This window comes from Eutrigla gurnardus, assembly GCF_963514095.1.
Source record: "Eutrigla gurnardus genome assembly, chromosome: 16".
Lineage (NCBI taxonomy): Eukaryota > Metazoa > Chordata > Actinopteri > Perciformes > Triglidae > Eutrigla > Eutrigla gurnardus.
This window is the reverse complement of record NC_139927.1, coordinates 4,020,177-4,041,501: the sequence shown is the minus strand read 5'-3', so window position 1 is coordinate 4,041,501 and position 21,325 is coordinate 4,020,177. Positions and strand designations below refer to the sequence as shown.

Sequence of the window (21,325 nt, the reverse complement as noted above, 5' to 3'; positions counted from 1 at the left end):
TCCTGCTTTGAGTGCATTTCACTATTTAATAGTGCATCGTCTCACCTCCTGCCTATTCTAATGGTTTATTGATGCTCCCCTCACATCTACTTGCACCAACAGTTTCTCCTCCTTCCCGTGCTCTTCTTCTTTTATTCCCCCCTCTCCTCCCTCTTTGTCACCTCCACCTCCTCCTCCCCGTTAGCCAGCTGATTGCAGCAGCGTACCTCCCAGCCTCCGTCGGCCTGATCAGGAGGGCTTTGGCAGTGTGGGGTAAATGGTGACTGTGTGTTACACCGGCTCAGTGATTGAGTGAGCTCACTGCACACAAAAGGGCAGTAATCCCACGCGTTAAAGACTGCTACTGACATGGACCGTTTACCCCTCCCCATCTTTACTCACATCCCCTTTTCTTTACTCACATCTCTATCGTTCTCTCAACGCCACAGATGGAGCTGTGACGGCTCGGGGTGACAGCGGCTCCAGGGAAACAAAGCAGAATAATGAGAAGTGGAGTTGCATTAGTGCCACACGTCTGCCTTTCAAAGAGGATTTTATAATATCATATAGAGTTATCCCAGGTGCTATTCTAACACAATGACTCATTAGTAATGAGATCATTTGCGCAGAATTCTGACAATTCCTTCTTAATATACTCCCAATTTGATATTAATATACCGCATATAGGTAATGGCACTTACAGCAATCAAAAAGAACACAAACTAAATGCTCAAAAATAGTGAGAAAATACAAGCATCCTCCCAGAAAATAGCTGAATCTCACTATATTGTCCCTTCTGGCTCCCTTACAGCCAAGATGGTGAAAAAGATGACAAAAACAGGGATGTATTTATATTGTGCAGGAGTGTAGTGTCTCATTAGATATACTTCAGGGTATGGAGAGCTCAAAGGTGTCAAATGTGGCCTGAAACGGACTAGGTAAGGCTTTCAGCCGAGCAGATTCTCCTAAATGCCTCGAGTCAGTCATCAAGGGTGGAATAAAACAATCAATAACATAAGGTTCTATATAGTCATAAATGCACAGAGGCAGATGGGTCCAGTGCTATGTGAGACAGACGGATACACAATGGCGGAGATAACAAACACGAAGGAGATCCAAGCGACCGGATTCTTCATTATCCCGCGGTGCAGCTCCGGTATTTAACCCCCCCTGGCCTATGAACCAGATAACATGTCAATTCTAGTCACACAATCCAGTCCCCTGCAGAGACGCTGAGATGTTTATCAGAGTCCTTTACCCTCCCGGCTCGATGGGGAGGAGATAATAATGAAACCTGGCCTCTTCTGCATTTTTCAAACCATCCATTGCTGCTCTTCGGACACCAGGTACTAAGAATCTGGGGGACATCCGTTACGGCGAGGTATAGAAACTTCAACTGCACGTACGTCCGTCTGTCTGTCCACCGGACTAGTTTCGTAATCTGTAGGACCTTTCCGTTGTGGAGATACAGCAGGAAGACCACCAGACTAATAATGCTATTATGTAATCACGGAATATAGATGGTAATATAATTATCTTCCAAACAAACAACCTGAAAGCATCACACATGCAGACTCGAGGTCTCTGTGATATAGTGGAGGGTCTGCCTGTTTCATCAGTGGATGATGCTTCACAAGTGTGTGTGTGTGTGTGTGAGCATGCATGTATGAAGAGCCATCCTCAGTAGTAATTGAGAGAAAAGGGGGTTAGCGAGCAGTGAGGGGGAAAAAAAACAAGGATTTGAAGCCCAACAGTCCCCGTCACCAGGGACACTATTAAGCCTTCAATATCTGCCTCCAAGAGAACAATTCACCCCCTTCTTCCTGTTTTACCTTTTTCTTCTCTCTCCTCCCACACGAGTAAAAGAATGAATTATAAATTATTCTAGTTGCTTGTTAGTGTAGATGAGTGCGGATGTAGCACTAGTGGAATGTGAAGGAAAAAAAATAATAATGTGCAGATTCCAGTAGCAGTGGCATATAATGTGGCTTACAGAGCACTCGGTCACACAGGTAATGCAATATAGATAGAGTCATAAGGGTCAGGGCCGATCATGACAAATCATATTACCATGGTCTCAGCACGTTAAAATGATATGGTCATCTCTTTTGGCTGGGCGTGTAAAAACCCGGCTAACATTCCTCTTTATTGGAGGCTTTACTTCTCACATCAAATCACAGCCTTCTGATAGTTGTGCAGTATCGAGGAGGGTACATGATATTATGCAGCAGCTCCTTTGTGCAAGATTTAATATATTAATAAACCTTATCCTTATATATGATATTAATACGGCGCCCCCTAATAAAATGGTTGTGTTTTTAATCTTGATGCATGTAAATGAGGATCTCCATGTATTTCAGTTTAGTCTCGATGTCACCAGATTTAAATCAGTGACTCATAATTTACATTATGTAAATCGTAAAATTTGCAAGTAACGGCACATCTGAGACCCAGTCAGACTGAATATATAAACTCAAACGTACAAAATAAATAACTAAATAAAAAATAAAATAAATAAAACTGTGCTGACTTCAGGGCAAAGATCAATAAAAGAGTTGTGTTAAATCAATGCAGAGCTTAGAGATTCAGGGCCAGTTTCCTGGTCAGGGTATAAACTAGAGCAGAACGAGGCCATAATGTAGTCAATCCTTTAATAAGTGGCTTTTGGAAACACTTAAATTGTGTTTATTCTTGACCATGGACAAGGAAGTCCAGCTCAGTACATAAAATATCTTGGTCATAATAACAATAAAAACTCTGATAACATGTTAAGATTGTTTGTTTATATTACCTTTATTATCTCTCACTATCTTTATTGGATTTGCCACTCAAGGTCAAGGTAAGAATAATGAGAAATGTAAAGATGATGAAGCAATCTTTACTCCATTTTCCTGTGAAAGGGTTCTGGGGTGAAAAAGTGAAAAAGTAGACTGTATAAATATGAGATAAATACATTTTTTATGGTAAATAGGCCACAGGAAAATAATTTTAATGTTTTATAAACAGCAGAGATCCAATATCACCAGGTAATAAAAAAGGAGAAGAAACTTGCTGCGCTGCCTTTACACCAACAACCCCAAAGACACCTCCCACATACGCCTGCAGAATCACTTCATGTTTTCCAAAATAAATGCACAGATAGCAGAACCAACGGCAACAAAAAAAAAAAAAAAAGTTAGGATTAGGTCAAGGGTATGGAAAGGACTAGCTTATTGATCAGGGATGGTTAAACTTCAGGTACACCTCAAGGGAAATAAAGGTTAATCAATGCCATGTGTCTTTAGTGTGTAGTGCAGTGTGTGTGTGTGTGTGTGTGTGTGTGTGTGTGTGTGTGTGTGTGTGTGTGTGTGTGCGTGTGTGTGTGTGTGTGTGTGTGTGTGTGTGTGTGTGTAAGCATTTCACACCGTCAGTTCTCTTAGCTTTAAATGGTGAGATTTCATCACATTTTTTCATCAAAACTATATTCAATGTCGACACCAGAACCTGTAATAAATACATTAAAGTACTCCTGGGAAGCCATGAATGACTCGGCAGAGAACAACGGTCACATTCAGTGAAAGTTTGGTAATAGAGGTTATAATTACAGGTACATGAGTGAAATGCAAGGCCATACTGATTAAATGTGACATGGGAAGAAAAAAGAACTGCCTTAAACTGCTTGAGGTTCAGAGGCTTTTTATATCCATCATCAATCTCTGGTTAAAATGATAATTGACGGTACATGTAGGACACTACAGATAATACTTCCAATACATCACCCTGACTAAGATCCCCACCTTGGCTATTCACTAACATATTCAATAGCATCCTCATAGCATTACATGCCTCCAGCTGCTACACAATCTCCATCAACAACTAATGCTTCACACCGTGGAAGGCAAAAGCAAGGCCATTTAAAAAACATAAATAAATAATCCTCTTTGTGTACGGTGTAAACTAATCATACCAACACATCCAAGCCTTTAGTCCGTCTATGAATGGATTAGTTTATAGGAGGGTTGAGTGTGGAAATAAGGGTGAAATAAAGAGGAACTGGAACATGAAGAAGCTCCAAGCGACTGGTGTGTTTGTGTTGTGAGCCGTTGACACCGCCTGCCCCTCACATGCATGGCCAAGAGGCACAGCCTTGGAAGTGCACTTACATGCAGATAGCCACATTGTCAAAGCCATCAGTGGGAATGAAGGAAAATATAAAAAAGAAGCACTTCAAACACTATCTACTTTTATTGACAATCAAACCCTGGTCCACCACTGCTATTAAGCTGTTCGCTATTCAACAGACATGTGGCATGGCTACTTTGCCAGAAGCCCCCCCCACTGGGATTAGTACTAAAAATGAAGGAAGATGACAAACTGAAATGGGGCCATTTCTGTTGACAGGCTTCTCTAAAAAAAAAAACAGGAAATCCTGACATGCTGTAATAGCTAAGCATCAAGCCAAACGGCTCCATACTGTGCCAGCGACCAGAAACACTAGCTCTTTCTAGGCAGCTGCTAAAGAAAAAAAAAAGAAGAAGAAGAAGAAAAGAAGCAGAGCAGACGATAATCTGTGTGTTCTCGGTAAGAAGGAGGAAAAATTGCCGGGCCAGATTGGATTCCTTGTTACTGAATTCTCATTTGCAATCATCAGCACTACTTCTCCCGGTCCCATCTGTGGACAAGTGTCTGATTATTGATGAAAGAAAACAGCTGACAATAAGAGACATTTTGGAGTAGTTAGGGAAGCAAGCCTCAGGACCTATTTATTCATGCTGAGGAATTCATTTTGATCCCAAACAGCATTGAGCATCGTTTTCAGCCAAACTGGCAATAACGGAACTTGATTTTTTTTTACTAAGTGAATTCTGGGCCATGACTCAGAAAGACAGGGGAATGCAAATAGTGAAATAATACTTCTACTGCTAATAATCTCTGTCCTACAGGCTTTGAGTAGATGGTGTGTGTGTGTGTGTGTGTGTGTGTGTGTGTGTGTGTGTGTGTGTGTGTGTGGACAAACTCATAACACTGATGGCATTTCATTTCAGTGGAGATTTCAGAGCCTGTTCCATCAAGTTAAAAGTCAGGAATAATCAGCCCTCTGCAATCAATGAATACAGCTGACGGGGGAGCGAGAGAGAGAAGGAACAGTACAACGCACACTGCGGCCCCTAATACAACATCAGGCAGCGTGCCAGTCCCAAATATCTGCTTAAATGGTGACTTTCATCCCGCGCACCGGATATTCAATTTGTTCCGTAAGCCGGGGATGAAAAAGCAATTATTCACAGTCCCCTCTTTTCACGATCTGTTTCTTTAAGATATCCCGCACCCCCCCACCAAACCACCCCCCCAACCCCTTATTCCCCCTACTAACAAATAACCCTCCAGATTAGTTCTGTGTGGTGCTGTTCATAGGGGCAGCCAGTTAAAGCTGCGAGATCAGGCTAAACGGAAAGGCCTGTCAATCCGTTTGAGAGATGGATTCAGGGTGCCCCCCCCCCTCCCATCATCATCCCCCACGAGACACGGGTAAAAGCCACTAGATAATGACTCGATAGCTGGATGTCACTTCAGAGAATGGAGGGAAGAAGTAGACGCGTGTCAGGAGAACACTTCTTTTACATGAAATACACTACACACCCCCCCCCCTCCCATCCGATCAGTGAGAAGTGCTGTCAAGGGAGCCCACTGAGCCGAGGCTCCAATTTACACATGGGGTGTTAGGTGGGACCCCAGCGTGACTGTGAGTAAAAAAAAATACTAAAAAAACACACTGAGCTGCTTCATATGCTCTCTGTTACTGGAACACATCCTGGGACAAGTTGGCGGATGTAGTGAGGCGGAGAGGAGCTCATGTTTAAGTCATAACCTTGTCGCCCCCCCCCCCCCTAAAGAAAGTCGCAGGAACAGCACCTGTTGATTGGGTGGAAAACGGTCTGCTGCTGTAATTGGCTCCCTCCGTGTTCAGATAGCGGGGATACAGAATTGATGTTTGAAAGGATGAAAGGGGGGGACGAGACAGTGGCATGACCATAGGGTGAATGGAAGAGGAGGGATAAGCCTCCGAAGTTATCCATCTGAGAAGGGCAGTGTGACAGCATCAGCCAGAACAGACCTATGGATCTGGAGGAGGCTTAAGGCTGGTCATCCATGATTGAGTTCACCCTCCATTCTCCACACCTCAAGGCCCATTCCACAAAAAAAAAAAAAAAAGTTAAATATACGCGCTTGCCCACGATGGCGTATTAGAGCCACTGTAGGAAAAAAAAAATTCAGAGAAAAAAAGTTGCAAATTTGAGAGTTTATAAAGTAGCAAATTTGCAACTTTATTACGATGCTAACTTCCAGTGAATGTCGGCATTTATATTCCCTTTTAATACATCACAACGTCTGACAACGCCTCGCTGAGGTCCTTAGGGTGATGATGTTGATGCTTATTGTTGCTTTCATTTATATGAGGACAAATTGTCATCTTATGGGTGTTTATCGATCGGTGAGGTTGGGCTAAGATGCTAGCGGTAGCTTTCACTTGTTGCCATGGTAACGACACACATCTGGTCAAGCAACTTATAGACTTTCTCTATGACGAGTGCATTCATGGGAAGTTAGCTAGCATACATGCTGGTTGTTAGCATAATAAAGTAGGAAATTTGCTACTTTATAAAGTCATCAATTTACGACTTTTTTTCCTCAGAATATTGCCCCCCTCTCTCAGCTCCTATTAATTTTTTTTTTGTATTTTTTTCCTCCAGTGGCCCCTAATACACCATCGTACTTGCCTTCTATATCCTGTTAAAATAATGGTGGAATTCAAATTTTCCCAAATTTGAAACCAATTCTATCGAGCCGGTTTTCTGTGTTTGGAAGCTCCACGGAGGACAAAGCGGATGAGTGAAAGCCAAATGCAGAGGGTTTGTGAGACGAGCACCGCGGTGCATGGTGACGGGGTCTGCCAGAAGACAATGGGATGACGGGGCTAGCTTCCTCTGCTGGCTCGTTAAAGATAACACCAACGGGTAAGCATTCAAAGGCGGCGGCGGCGGGTCTCTTTTTTAACTATTCCAAGAGAAGCACATGACACCGGCCGTGCTCGTTCTGCTGCTTTTGCATATTAATGTCCGCACACAAAACATGATTCAACGGTCCATCGGAGGGAAGAAAATCACCGATCTACAGAAACGGCTGTTTCTTATAGAGCAAGGCAGAGAAACCACTCCAAAAAGCCTTTACCCTCTCAGCCAATGACATTTAAACAAGCACCCGGAGGAACTTAAAAAGGACAAAAACAAAAGCATATCGGTAACATGTTTAGACTATAGCTCCCGTTTCACATAATCAAAGTCTAATTAGTGAGCTGCAAAAAGTGACCGAGAACCAATTAGTCTTTATTTAAAAACCTCCTTATTGACTGGTGGAATGTGGGGCTGTTTGTCTTTCCTGAAAAAAAGCATTTACCTTCTCATTATATCATTAGTACCTAACATTTAATAAATCATGACTGAATATCTATTAGAGCTGCAAAGATGAAGAGATTTGTTATCAATTATCAAATTAATCTTTCCATTTTTTTTAAGAAAACGATTCATCAGCTTCAGAAAAGAAAAAAAGTGATAATTTTCTGATTGCAGCTTATTAAATGAGAATATATTCTTCTTGCTTTCCTCCTCTATGACGTTAAACAACAAGACACTTCACCCTCATTTCTGACATTTTAAACAACTGATTGATTCATCAGATTAATCAGCAACAAAAAATATTCCTAACTTGCAACGTCTCCAAGAATTTCTGAAGCTAAATAATTACTTTGGGAATGTGTTTTCCTAACTGGAACACAGATTCCTAACTGTTTAAATATCTTTAATAATCACGTTGATAATGAACGACCATGGACGTTTTGTGTGACCATGTATTCCCCTTCAGAATGTTCATCTCCTCGCTGCCTGATCATTGTTTTGATTCACATCAGAGCAGCTGATCAAATCTACGATCCACAATGCCAACCCGTCCCAGCTGTTACACTCTTCATGGTCATTAGAATGATGAGCGTGTAGAATCCAGCAAGATGGTGATGGTGCACGCTCTGGGGTTTAAAAAAAGAATAAAAAAGCTCATATCTTGGTGAGATGTAATAGGTGGGACAACGTTTTAGCACGCAGAGTAGCTATGAGGGTTTTTCCAGCCAATCAGTGAACGCCGTCCCCTGCAGCCGACTTCTTCTTCCCGAGTTTGGATGCAAATTTCTGGATGCGTTTTTAATTAAAATTTAAATATTAGATGTCAACAGATGCTGCTGTAACACAATAAAGGGACAACCAACAAAACTGCCCGGTTGAAAATCGGAGAACTTGGATACAAATCACACATTCATGCCGTAAAATGAAGGATTTGCATTGAATAAATAATCAATAACGATTTCACATTGATTTTTCCTGATGAGACATATACCTTTATGCTCACATTTGACTAAATCGATACTAAGCTGCCTCCATTTTACAACTTTGTATTCATTATATACTGTAAATTTTAATTCCTGTTTCAAGTTTTGACTGATTTGTTGCTGCTTTATAAAAAGGTAACAATTAAAGAGATACATTTTGTTATTAAGAAATCAATATTGAAGTCAAGCTATGGTATTTCCATTTGTTGCATGTATAATACCGAGACCCTGAAGCAGCTAAATTAAATTCCACCTTAATTCATTTTATTTCTGAAAACACAGCCGAACCAATACCCACAAACCACAGCGATGTGACAATAAAATGAGAAAATAAGTGATTGATAGACATATTTACCAGAAGTCGCTGGTGGTCAACCACTAAGGGGGGGTGGGGGGGAACTGGCTGTGGCTCTTCCTCTGTCTTCTCAGCAGATCCATGCGACTGCTCTGATTGGCTCATCGTGCATGTCTTGGCTGTGGATCCCCCTACGATAAACACAAATGGATTAGTTACAAGTTAACAATGAGGGTTATGACGAATCAATACACTGTGATGGCAATCAAAAAAAAAACCCCTACAATGCCTGGATTATATTTTTAAAGAAAATATATTCCTACTGCCATGGATATACGAGATGAATGTAATACGTCTATTTTAAGCTACTTGCAGCTACCGCGGGCACAATAACTCACATCGGGCCCTTTCCCTGTCCGTTTACAACAGTGCCGAAGAAAGGCTTTGATGGAAACAAAAGGCCTGGCTTAGCTTGTAATGAGAGTGGGGGGGGAGTAGCTGAGTTGTCTGTTGTTTGAGGAGCCGCGGTTTTGTTTGTGTTGGCTGATGGAGCCTTCCTCTGATGGCTTCTCCGTATTCTAGTAGTGCCATTACTTCAGCTTTCCAGCTGGCCTCTGATTGTCACAAGCCAAACCAACGGCCCGTAATCAAACACATAAATACATCGGCTTATCTCGCGTGACTCAATACTCCCCCAAAAAAACAGAAAGGGCATAATGGCTCGTGGCAAAAGTAGTAAATTGGCTAATTCAACAACGATTGTGAATCTTTAAAGGAAGAAAAAAAAACATTTCAGGATACATATCAAAAGGTGACGAGTGTCTGCAAAGGTACAAATAATTTCAAGCCCCTGGAGTTTCTCCGTTGAAATATACTATCTGCCAAGCCAGGCGACAGCATTTTTTATATTCTGTATGACTTTATGTTGCATTATTCATGTCGTCTCCCTATTTTAAAAGCAAAAAAACCAAGTGCACATCTGAGGAGCTGGTAGATAATCAAAAAAGTAATTTATAGACTATAATTAAGTGGTGGGCAAAGCACCGACTTAGTGAGTAAAAAAAAATTTGCAGATTTTGTTAACTTGATTAATTGCATATCTACCGTGAAGATCAGCTGATTAGAAAGAATAATGAAGAAACCCAAAAGAAGTATTTAAGAACTTGTACGTGTCTCTTCTCACTTAAAAAACTTGATGCAGTTCAAATTCAGAGCATACCTTTTTGAAAAAAAAAAAAATCTCGATGATTAATAGCCTGTCTATATATATATATATGTAAAAGTGACAGATGGGCTCTGCAAAATTCACCTGTGACCCACACCTCAAACAGAAACTGAAATTAAATGTAATTAGAATATTAGAAACTGTATTCACCTTTGGAAAGAATTATCGAGCTGAATGGAGAAAAGCTCTGTTTTCATTAACCAATGGTGACACTAAAGCTGGATGACAGAGTATTCTAGTTCTGGCTTCATACCTTCCGTATCTTGGTCTTCCTCGACGTTCTGCATCACAGCACCCCCGTCCTGGAGTGGATGCTCCTGAGTTGGATCGCTCTCATTTTTGTCTTTGTGCTCTTCCTGTTCCGTGTCATTAGAGCCCTCCGTCGTGCTCTGAGGAGTCCTTTTATCAGCCTCGCTGCTCCTCTTGAGGCTCTCCGAGTCCAGGCTGTCCATCGACTCGTTCCCGTTCACACAGTCTGCCTGTGATACTCGGAGAGCCTCTGGCCGGACCTCAGCACCTGTGGACTCGGACATTTCAATCGAAGGCTGGAAGTCGGCCTGCTTGGCCTGGCCGTCCCCGTCTGCCCGGGGTTCAGGACTTCCTCCGCCAAGGCAATGCAGCTCAACGCGTTCCTCCGTGTGCTCAGGCTCCGCCTCTTTGGCTGTAGGCTCCTCCTCCTCCTCCTTCGTCATAGGTGCTGGCTCTTCTTGGACTTCGCTGGCGTCTGGGGGTTCAGCGGGAGCCGACACCGGGGGCTCGTTGGAGCTCTCCTCCTCCGTGGAGGGGACGTGGTGGCCGTTGGGTTGGGGACCCATGGTGTCGCACGATGATTCCTCATCCTGCGTCAGACACGAGTCACTGGGCCCTGCAACCTCCACCTCCGCCTCGGGCTCCCCCTCCTCCTCCTCCTCCTCCTCCTCCTCCTCCTCTTCGGTCTCCTTCCTGTAGGTCCTCTTCTTACGGATGATGCCCCGCCCCCAGGACGGTCGCCGGCGAACCTTCCGCTTTATGTGATCTACGATGGAGATGGAAAAACAAGCTTTTCAGAAGAAAATCTAATGAATCAAGTCTCCAAAGCCTAGTTATGGCTTTAATTTATTTTTAATGTCACAATTAGATTTTTGATTTCAAAGTCAAGTCGATTTGAGGATTTGGAGAATTGTGAAAACATCGTAAAACACTGTAGAGCAGTAAAGAGCCGCCCATTTCCTCCCATACCATCGCATAGCGTTGCAATGTGACTGTATTTGAACACAGATTTCTGGCCTGCCTCATAAAGTAACAGGCAGTTGGTGACAAAGATTGCAACAGAAAGGAAGGCAGAGATAGCAGCTCTGCTACATGGTGGATGTTGGACAGTAATGACAACAGATGGTGCTTGGGATTGTAAGAGGAAGGGCATAACAAAAGCCTACTCTCAGAGAGTGCAGTAAAAAGTGTCACATGAAGCAAGCAAGAATGCTAAATGCAGCGAAACTTCAAGGCGTTTGCCTTCATTTACTGTTTTTTTTTCTTCTTTTTGCCAAGCAGACACACAGATACGAGACCACAGCATCAAAGTCAGAGAGAAGCATAGAAAAGAGCGAACTCATAGGGACCAACACAAGTCTATTTCCTACAGTCTATGAGCGCTGGCATCACCTGCCACTCAGCACACCCTAACCCCAGTGAAACCCTTTGGGGGTCTTGGAGCCTTTTGCAGTTTAAAACCTTCTGTTGAGTCACATCACACAGAATTATTCAGAGCAGCGACAGGATAAAAGCAGTAATCCCTTCATAAAATGATGATCTCAAAAAAGGGATAATTTTAAAAGGGTCCCACGTGAGCATGTGTGTAAATGAGGTCCGACGTGGATCACAATGGACTAATTAAAATCCATGAAGTCCTGGCCATCATCATTCTGTCAAGGGCCCCTGGAATGAGCTATATCCGCAAAAGTGGAATCTAAAACAGAATCAATAAGTTGCCGGCCTGGTTCTCAATGGACAGGAGGACTGCATTATGTTATCCAATAGAGATCGTACTGTATACTGTGAATGTACTTCCTATATGCTTATGCCTTAATACTGCAAGGTCTCCATGCTATAGTCTGTATCTGCAGTGCAAACCCCCACATGAACATGACAATCCCTGACAGGAAATCATGATATGGCTGCTTGTTGCACGTCAAATTTCCTGTCCGCCTCGGCTGCTTTCAACCAGGCCTCGTCCTTCCACTCTGCAGATGTGATTATACACGCTGTGCATACATCAGATGAATGAAACGTTATGTTTAGGACTCGTTTACAATAGAAAGGGATATGCAAAGGAAAATAAATCACACCATTTCTCCGACAAAATCTGGACAGAATGAGGATAAAAACAACAACACGGTGCTGTGTGAACGCTACAAATTGGATTGATGGAGACTAAATATATTATTACGGACTGTTTTAGTCTGACACAAAATGTTCCTACACTGATGCAGAAATGGTTAAATAAATGGTTAAATAAATCCATGTCATAACCATTTTAGTTTTAAGTAGAGCACACACAAACTTTTAGAATAATGTCTAACTTAATTGTTAGATTTACCAACGAATCCAAACACATTGTTGGATTACACCATTAGGTGCATACTACTTATGTTGCATGCTTTCAAGGACATTTCAAATGAGTACTTTGCAGAAGCGTCGCCTTGAACGCTTCACAACGCTTTCATATTAAAAATACACAAAGTGTTCAAGCATTGTTCAGGCTCCGTACATCATCATGCCAGGGGGGACTAATGGAGACCTTTAAAAAAAAAAAAAACAGAGCGACGAGCTTTCTGCACACACAAGACAATAAACCGCACATCACAGAAATATTTCTGTGACACAGTCTGGTATTTAGGACACCTACAAAAAAAAAAAAAAAAAAAAGGCGAGGAGAACTGGGCAGGCATTCCCTGTAGAGGAGGCCACCAGAGCCGGCGGTTCAAAGAGACAATGAGAACACCCGGCCAAGGCATGCTTCATTGATCGGCAGCATGTCGACTACCAAGCATGCCCAGTTTGTCATTGAGGCTCTCTCAGGTGGGTACAGCGGCTGCTGGCAGAGTTTTTAAGGTGGGATGCCCCTTTGGTTTCTTGTTTCTTTTGATTTGATCTGGAAGAGGAGACAGCCACCGGGTATAAGTATGCAGAGAGCGCCATTCTACTTCAAGACCGGCACATTTGCCCTGCTGTAACTGGGGGGACCCGAGGTGGACAAATAGAGCAAGAATAAAGACGGAGAAAACCTGCCTTAGATATTTCTGAATGCTAGCATCCCAATAATGCTTCTTAGGGAGTGGGAACATGTTTCTTTCTCATCTAGTCAGAATGCTTTGCAAGTTTTGTCCACTACTAACACTATATACTGTATATATATATATATATATATATATATACATATATATATATATATATATATATAAATAAAAATGTTCTCACCCCCTTAAACCCTCTCTGGATACGAACTTCCGTCTCTTTTCACACACAAACCAAAACAAACAATCCACAACCAAGGGAACGAGGTCTAGACGGGGTCAGCCTATCACCGTGGAAGCTATGAAGCGTGCTCCTCGGGGGAGGGAAAGGTGAGACAGAATGGCAGCAAATGGCTCGTCGTAGGCAGTTCTTAAATAATGCATGAAACAGCGTGAACAGCCAACCACATAGGGGGGGATGTGCCGATGGGAGAGGAGGAGGAGGAGGAGGAGGAGGAGGGAGGGAAAAGAGGACCGGAGCACTTTGTAATAATTAAAAAGTGTCTTAAAAACTCACAAGATTCAACAACTGGTAGAAAGAACTGCATAAATGTGCGTTCACACACACACACACACACTGACAAATATTGCTTTTGAGAGCAAAAGACCCCAGGGGACCAATACCCAAACTGCCATCCCGGCGAGTATTAAATAAATAAATCAGTCCAGTGACACTGATGGACAATTCACTTCCATCCTCCGCCGATGCCTTTGGGTGGAATTGTGAATCGGCAATCTCATTCACTAATTCTTTATTAAATTAGTATATTAGTTAGACTGTCACATACAGTGTTGGAGAAGACAAAGGCAGTGTCCTGTGGAAAATAAAACTAGAATACCAAACTGGTTTTATAAGACGTTTATGCTGCGTTAAATCCTTCCAACCGGCCACCGTCTCTACGGCACAGTCAAGTCAGTAAAAGCCCCGAAGCCTCGTCGGTAAAAAAGAAATTCAGATACATATCTACCTCCGGTTTATAGTCGGCCCATCCAAGGAAACTTTGAAGCACCGCATTGCATTAGGGTGTAGGCTATTTATTACTTTTATATGCTCCCAAGACACACAAGCCCATAAAGACGAGCCTATCCATCTCAGATAGATTGGTACGATCCGTCTGTGGGCTCGATGCCACACTCTCGACTCATATTCACCGTACACACCAAACCTAGTTAGACTAAAATGTAGGCATCGCTTCAATCTGCTACCGTCTCAAAAATTTACTTCAAGTTGGACATTTGGGGAAATTCACTTACTTTCCCCCCCTAAGAGTTAGATGAGACGGTTGATACCATTCTCATGACTGCACTAAATACGGGGGTGGGGCGGTTATGTGCAGGACCTTTTTTTTTGTCAGGACCAAAATTTCATAGTAGTTTCCACTGGTTGCCAGGCAACTGGTCCTTAAAGTTTTTCCCCCAAATGTTTAACAGTCCCCGAGCATAGAGTAAAAAGATAATCTAAAAAAAAAAAAGCCTTCAAACGTCCCCATCTCCCCACCAAACCACTGCAGACACACTGCACTCTCCACTGAAATGCAATCATCTCATTGTGACCCGCTTCCATATCTATTGGCAAACACATTGTCCATTTACAAATGGTAAATCTGATCTCAGTCCAGACTCCCATTTCCTCAGTGGCGGCCCACATGGGTATTTAAAAAAGGGCATTTAAGGCTGAGGCAGCAATACTGCGGTTGTGTACCGTGGACTTTAGGGCCAAAACATCACAAACACATTGTAGAAAATCAGCCTAAAACGTCTAAAAAATGAGGATCCTAAGAAATGTTCATCACTCCGGATGATGTGAGGAATGCAACCGCTACAATAACTGACTGTGAAAGATGAAATCATGACGCATACAGTAATGATCAACTGCTGAGCACTTCTTTGGATATCATGACCAGCTGAACACATTAAGTTCAAAATGCATCCGCGGCTGCAGACCGTACCCATCTGACTGAACGATCGCATTGATATTCAAGCTTGGAAACATCAAATCCACTGAAGGCAGTGCAGACGTTATTAGGTAATTACTTCTTAAACCACTGGAGGTGTTCCGTTTTAGAAATAAGATCTTCTTTATACAAGAAAAAAAAGCTCTGTTTTATTGTGAAGGAAAGAAGATAGGAAATTTTACTCGTCAATGAGCTGCACTACATAATAACCTAGAAGTCTGCCGTTCTCATGCAAATGGGTGTGTGTGTGTTCACATGTTTAAATATGGCATTTGTGTGCAAATATTGGTAGCAGCAGAGTCCCATCGATCGGAGGTTCCCATCCATCACAGGATGGGGTCATAAATCTCAGCTTGGACTTGTGAAGTGAAGGAACACTGACAACAACGCTCAAATTGAATATTATTAGACTTTCAAATCTGAGGGGGAAAAAAAGAAGAAAAGGGACGGCCTGTGAGGTATGAGAGTGATTCTGACAACACGTGAATGGAATGGGATTAAGGTTTAAAAGTCAGTTGGATGGTAAATGTGGGTTAAACTGCTTTTGCCTCATTATTTAATTATTAATGACTATTAATGATAAATATTTGATTTTAATCACAGCTGTTTGGAAGTTAAATTATTGACTCAAACTATAAAAGTGTTGTTACAGGAAATAATCAATAAACACATTAAGTCTCTTTAAATGATTAAGAAAAATGCCCCGTTAAGAATTAATTGATTATTGTGGTGAAAGTTAAAAATTGGAAGTTGAAGCCTACATTAGTGGCTGGAGGGACATAACATTACGCAGCTGTACTGCACGCAATAAAGAAGCAATTAGCACTATCAAGCTTGTGTGATGTACAGAATGTAAAACCTTAAGGAGGCCCTGGTCTCAGACTAATTAAACACTTATGCAGGACTGCTGATCTGCTGCCCTCCCAGGCCACTGGAACCGATCGGCTTCATGCATACTCATGCATACAGAAAGAAAGCATGCATACGCAGGTGTGTGCAGGGTCACGGGACAAACACCACTTTCTTCCCTATCCTGGTTCATTGGAATCGACTGGAGTCTCACGACATTAATGAAGTATTGATCCGCTGTGCTCGTCACCTGCGACTGATGGGGGAGGAGCTTGGGGTTTGTGTCACAATGTTAAAACAAACTCACTCACAGACGGACCGGCATGCTTCCTTTCTGAGAGTTCAATAGCTTTTCTAACAAAGACCAACGAATGTGAGCACATCACACCAATTCTTAAAGCCTTACAGTGGCTCCCTGTATGTCAGAGGATTGATTTCAAAATCCTCCTGCTCACGTATAAATCACTACATGGTCTAGGGTCGACGTATATCACTGATAGTGATTCCCAGAGTAAACTCCAATGATCATTTAGTCACGATGCAACAAACAGATGGAAGAAACTTCCTGAAGATGGAAGACTTGCCCCAACCGACCACTTTAAAACTAGACTGAAAACGTTTAGCTTTCTGCTGAATCTTTTAACGTCTGCACTGTTTTTTTATTGCAAATATGTTTTTATTCTTTGTCTTTCTGTAATGCATTTTAATTTTGCCTTTTTCTTTTAATTCTTCTGTTTTTTTTCACTTTATTGTATGACATGTTATGATGGAAGCGCTTTGAGTCTGCCTTGTGTATGAAATGTGCTTTACAAATAAAGCTGCCTTGCCTTTTATAGAACTGAAATTCTTGGCATAAATGTCTTTCTAAGGAAATATGTGCATATGTGTACTCTACTCTCTATCATCATGGTATAATTATGATAACAACGAGCAGTTTGTGTTTATGACATTATTATGACCACAATAACAGTTAGTAAAGTTTGTACGACTTCATCACACTAAAAAAAAAGTTTTTTCAAGTGGGGAGACTTTGGTATTTGTTATCGGTTCTAGCGTCGTCTCATATCCATATCAAGCTGAGTAACGGCGCTGACAACGAGGAACAGCTGTCATAACTCATCTGTTGATAAGCAACAGGCAGGCGATATACATTTTTTTTGTGAAGACATCAAAGTTTTTCGTGCGACAAAGCCGTCACTGTGCTTATTAAGCATCTGCTCCACACATTTCTCTTTTAGTTGGCGTCTCTCTCTTAAACCTTGAACCTAAACTCTGCTATGGTTTCGCTGCTCTACGCCGAAGCAATAAGAGCTTATTCTTGAAAACGATATTTTTTCAAACTCCCCCTCACGGGGATTCCAGCCATTTTTTCCTCTCTCTCTCTTCCATCTAAATCATTCACTGAGCTGTAATTAACACGGCACAAAAGCTGTACGCTGACTGCCTAACAAATTCCAATTCAATGGTTCCCTATCGCAAAAAAAAACAAATGAATAATTTAAATGTTGTCTCTGGACAAAAAAACAGAATTACCACTTGGGGTTAAAATTTAATAAATATAGGTCAAGCAAAATACCTCTTTAAATGTTAATATATGAATTCATGTTATTTTATACAAAGCCTTGGCTCTGTTGAGCGAGCAATATATGTATTATATCTATAAAATTCAACACAGGTGGAGATAAAATCCATTTCTACGCTTCCAATCTCATTTCATTTCTAAACACTCATTGGAAAAACGCCACAGAACGGCAGCGTGTGCCACATTTATGGAGTAAGAGAGGATGTCAAGGAATGGGTGAAAAGCAAAAAGGAGGAGACAAGATGGGAAACGATGTAGAGACAGAGAGGCCATCACGGTGACACGAAGGCCTCGGGGTCTCTGGGTCGCGGAAGCAAGACAGCTGTTTGTCACCTGGTGTGACACTTCACACAGGCACTTAATGAAACGTCCATATCAATAAATGATCCCATCCATGCTTTTTGAAATGAAAGAGATCAGTCACTTTCCTCAATTGCCGTTTTGCGGCCTTCCCATTCCCCCTCCTCCTCTCACATAAAGGCAAAACAGCCACACTACTCTGCCGGTTTAAAAAAGGAGAGGCCAAGAAGTCAGGGAAAAGATCAATAACACTCTCGTGTCTGTAATACTAAATATGGAGCTCAACACTTAGCTTAGTGCCGCATGAATACACAGTTAGCTCCGTCCAAAGGTGACAAACAAGTCTCTTTTTGTTTATTATTCTGCACTAAATCTATACAAACACAAATGTATGAACAGGACGTTTGAATCTGAACCGGACGCTGGCTCCGCCGGTGGCTTTCTGGGTTACTCCCCTGGTTGCCTGGCAACCTCACAGTGACATTGTGACTCCGCAGTAGTAACACCACTCAACCGAGGACGACTCACTGCATTAAGCCATAATTCTACGTAATCTTGTTATGACACATGCTCTGCAACTCTCTCTCTCTGTGCGAGTCTCATCACGTAACTACAGAACCGGCGTATAAGCGTTTCATAACTGACGCTTATATTAAATCCTCAGTCACCTCACGATTCAATTCACAGGGTCAAGATTCGATTATTAAAACGATTCCTGATGCATCTCTATTCTGGATTTAAATATGAGACTTTTTTTCCCTTCAAATCTTTCAAACCAATTCCTATTTGTATGATACAATGTGCTAAATTACTTCTATAAAATGTGCCCCAAAAAATGTAGAAAAAAATGAATTAATAATTATAGACTACAATCTTTCAACAAAGCGTTGTGATGCATCGTAGAATAGATTATTTCTCCCACCTCTATTATGAACCCAACAATTCACGCATTTATTTAAAACCAGATCAAATGTCGCATGCAAATACATATACAAATGTAGGCGTTTGGAATAATTTCCAATATTTTTCTCTACATCCGTAAGGTGACTTTGAGCTGGCTATGTATTGACTGCATATCAATATGCCTCCAAAAAGGGAAGGGAAATACAGTCACAGGGTGGAAGGGAATTGAAGACATCATTCAGCCCGAGCGTCTATCTTTTCCCCCCGTCCTTCTCCTCTCTGCTGCTCAGTAAATGGCCAGTGGGATGACGGTGCCTGTGGTGCCCTCTTCTCAGAAGACAGATATGCCCTAATGCACCGGCAGCTCCGAGTACTGTAGATGTCAGCCTACGCACACGCGTACATACAAAGCAGGGTTTGAAAGGCCTTCTGGGGGGGGGGAGGTCTGTCGCCCACAGTGGAAAAAACATGCATACGGACAAGCTGTAAGGCAGAAGTGATGAGGTAAAGAAGATGTGCACTGGTTGGCTCATTTGACTGACGTTGGAGATATAACACCCCTTCTGGAGGAGAGCGAGCAGGAGTAGCGGTGGGAGGTATGACCTCAACGTTTACGTCGCTGGATTTTGGTTTACGGCGTTTAAAAATGTAAAAGGATACCCCACTCAAAACACGGTCCTACCTTCTTTAATCTATGGAAACCTATCGGGGTGGGGGGGTATATCCATTCAGAGTTAGTAGTAACAGTCATGCTGGAGTTTTGTGAGTTGGGACTTTATTCCAGAGCCAGCTGCATCTGGAGGTTCACAGCCAAAGAACATTATTACTTTTTAAAAATGGACAGCTTTGAAACCAAAAAAACCTGGAAAAAAATGATGAAAGAGTTTGAAAAGATGCTTGTTGGACCAGTACTGTACAAAAGAGCCGAGGACCTTCAGAAGCGCAGCTCAGCTGTTCAATGAAAATGATCCGTTTGGACGCCGCGTGCCTACGAGCCACACGGGCACTGAAAATATAAATAAATAAAAACACTCCATCTAAAATGTGTGTGTGAGCATGTGTGCTAACCAGGACATCCAGGAAACACTCTACATTGATAATATTAATATAATAAGAGATATTGTCCAGGTCTACACCCGCAAGCCAGACCACTACGATGTGCTACAACCAACCACTACGATGTGCTACAGCCGGACCACTACGATGTGCTACAACCAACCACTACGATGTGCTACAACCAACCACTACGATGTGCTACAGCCAGACCACTACGATGTGCTACAACCAACCACTACGATGTGCTACAGCCGGACCACTACGATGTGCTACAACCAACCACTACGATGTGCTACAACCAACCACTACGATGTGCTACAGCCGGACCACTACGATGTGCTACAACCAACCACTACGATGTGCTACAACCAACCACTACGATGTGCTACAACCAACCACTACGATGTTCTACAACCAACCACTACGATGTGCTACAACCAACCACTACGATGTGCTACAGCCGGACCACTACGATGTGCTACAACCAACCACTACGATGTGCTACAGCCGGACCAATACGATGTGCTACAACCAACCACTACGATGTGCTACAACCAACCACTACGATGTGCTACAACCAACCACTACGATGTGCTACAACCAGACCACTACGATGTGCTACAGCCAGACCACTAAGATGTGCTACAACCAGACCACTACGATGTGCTACAGCCGGACCACTACGATGTGCTACAACCAACCACTACGATGTGCTACAACCGGACCACTACGATGTGCTACAACCAGACCACTACGATGTGCTACAGCCAGACCACTAAGATGTGCTACAACCAGACCACTACGATGTGCTACAACCAGACCACTACGATGTGCTACAACCAACCACTACGATGCGCTCCAGCCAGACCACAAAGATGTGCTACAACCAACCACTACGATGCGCTCCAGCCAGACCACTATGATTTGTTACAGCCAGACCACTATGATTTGTTACAGCCAGACCACTATGATTTGCTACGGCCAGACCACTTTCTACTCTCTCTCTATGGAGGGAAACCTGCTACAACTCAACATGGATCCACGATGGTGGAACGAGCTTGAAATCCAGACAGCAGAAATTCAGTTGAGTCTGCACTTTGGCCCATAAAGAAAATAACATTAAAAAAATATCTAAATGTAGCACTTGAAGCAGTTCAGCATATTTAATGAAGTTGATGTACTTGCACTGCTCTTGCGATTTTTGGGGTCGTTCCCACATGGATGAATGCGCTTATTGAAAGTCGCTTTCAGAAACGGAAAAAAAAAAAAAACCTGTCTGCTAAATAAATGTGACATAGTTAAATACTGCATACTTTTCTACTACAGGAACTTCAGATCAGTGTTAGTCTACAGGGTAGATACATAGTTCTTCTCCAAAACCGTACTGCATCCTCTTTCCTCCCTACAACTAATTAAAAACGTATTATAGAACAACTGGAGGTCCTTAATGGAATCATATCAGCGAGATTATGCCTGGATAAAATGTTACTGCT

At 42.3% G+C, this 21,325-nt stretch overlaps 1 protein-coding gene across 1 annotated transcript in view; it reads right to left on the bottom strand.

Annotated features, from left to right (window-relative positions):
• Positions 1 to 21,325, bottom strand: part of atad2b (ATPase family AAA domain containing 2B) — a 67,201-nt gene that overhangs the window by 10,215 nt on the left and 35,661 nt on the right. The window contains exons 25-26 of the mRNA XM_084030724.1: positions 10,169 to 10,930; positions 8,751 to 8,881 (exon numbers count right to left, since the gene is read on the bottom strand). Coding sequence (XP_083886850.1) covers positions 8,751 to 8,881; positions 10,169 to 10,930 — 893 coding nt within the window. The remainder of the gene's footprint in view (positions 1 to 8,750; positions 8,882 to 10,168; positions 10,931 to 21,325) is intronic.